The sequence below is a fragment of the Pundamilia nyererei genome, unplaced genomic scaffold (genome assembly GCF_000239375.1).
Source record: "Pundamilia nyererei isolate P.nyererei 1_Seehausen unplaced genomic scaffold, PunNye1.0 scaffold00636, whole genome shotgun sequence".
NCBI classification, from domain to species: domain Eukaryota; kingdom Metazoa; phylum Chordata; class Actinopteri; order Cichliformes; family Cichlidae; genus Pundamilia; species Pundamilia nyererei.
In genome coordinates this window covers 73,457-75,012 of record NW_005188037.1, presented here as the reverse complement: position 1 = coordinate 75,012, position 1,556 = coordinate 73,457, and the positions used below count along the sequence as shown (strand labels likewise).

Below are 1,556 nucleotides of genomic sequence, written 5' to 3'. Positions count from 1 at the left end.
GGTGAAAATCAAACACACTGAGTGGATTTGTCTGTGTTTCCTTCCTCAGACATAAGAGCGTTCTCGTGAGAGCTGGTGCCGCACTGGGGCTCCTTATAATCAATAAATTCATGGAAGCGGAGAAAGTCCTGTCTGCAAGATGGATTTTCACCAAATGCTTCCTGTTGGCTGTCAGTGAACTGTGTCAGGATACTTCCTCTGAAGTCAGGTCAGTGTGAACTTTTAACAATTATAGGCTGATATTTCTATTTTGACTTTCTTTTGATAAATTCTCTGCATTTACTTAGAAACTAAAGTGCTGATTAAAAATGCTTCTCTCTGCAGAGCTCATGGAAAGGCCATCCTAAAAGACCTGGTCAAACAGAGGAAATTCAGAAAGATGTGGAAAGAAAGCGTCTCGGATAAATCCCGCTGGGAGGTGGAAAGAAGACTCAGAGACGTATGTCAGAAATAACAGACACAGATGAGCCGCACAGCATACATGAGCAGCCTTCAAATTTAGAAGGAAACTTCTGCTGGTTTTGCAGTTAACTACCATGGTTTCATTTCCTTCTACAAGCGTCCAGAGTAAGGAGAGACTGAGAAGGTGAGAGGAGACGGGACAGAGGCTCTCCATCCCTGATGAAACACCAGGACAGATTCAGCAGTGTGTGAGGAAGAGGAGGAGAAAAGGAGCCAGCAGCAGCTGAGAGATGGAGAGAACAGGGGGAGAATAGACACATGTTCTCTGTAGTTGAGGGAGTGCTAAAAACATTTAAAACAGTTTCTAGAAATTTGTTGTTGTTTTTTGTTTTTTTGCACAAGTATCTCCAACACAAACTATAACAGCTGCATACAGGAAACCACTCACTTATGTTTACCCTGCAGGACAGGATCTGACAGGGAAAGAAGGAAAAAGAAAAGGAACCAAGGACAACTTTGATAATGCTTTGATTTATCCAGAATATATTTAGTTAAAATGTTTTCATCACAGTGGGATTGTGAAGGTTTTAAATGGGAAAAGTATGCAGCTCATTTAAATCAAAGGTTCAAAGACCTGTGCAAAGTTGTACACACCATGTGTGGTTCGACATGGTGCTCTTTCGAGTCTCATGTAAAAGAGATAACAAAGACCGCCTTTTATCATTTGAGGAACATAGCCAGAATCAGACAAGTTTTGTCAAGCGACACTGCAGAGGTTCTTGTCCATGCATTTGTGTCCTCACGTATTGATTATTGTAATGCTCTTCTTTCTCAGCTACCAAAGAAAAGTTTTAGAGGTCTACAGATGGTGCAAAATGCAGCTGCTCGCATTTTAACAAGAACTGGGAAATTTGAGCACATTAGCCCTGTACTGAACTCTCTTCATTGGCTACCTTGTCAGGTCGAGCAAATTTTAAAGGTCCTGCTGCTCACCTACAAGGCTTTAAACGGACTGGCACCTTCATACCTCTCCGACCTTTTACATCTTTACGTTCCATCCCGTGCTCTCCGATCTCAGGACTCTGGCCTTCTAAAGGTTCCTAGAGCCAGAAAAAAGACAATTGGAGAGCGTGCTTTTTCTTTTCATGCCCCGT

General features: G+C 42.3%; 1 protein-coding gene across 1 annotated transcript in view; it reads right to left on the bottom strand.

Moving 5' to 3' along the window:
- Window positions 1–1,556, bottom strand: part of LOC102212989 (TRPM8 channel-associated factor homolog) — a 48,320-nt gene that overhangs the window by 2,031 nt on the left and 44,733 nt on the right. The window contains exon 12 of the mRNA XM_013907948.1: window positions 1,422–1,502. Coding sequence (XP_013763402.1) covers window positions 1,422–1,502 — 81 coding nt within the window. The remainder of the gene's footprint in view (window positions 1–1,421; window positions 1,503–1,556) is intronic.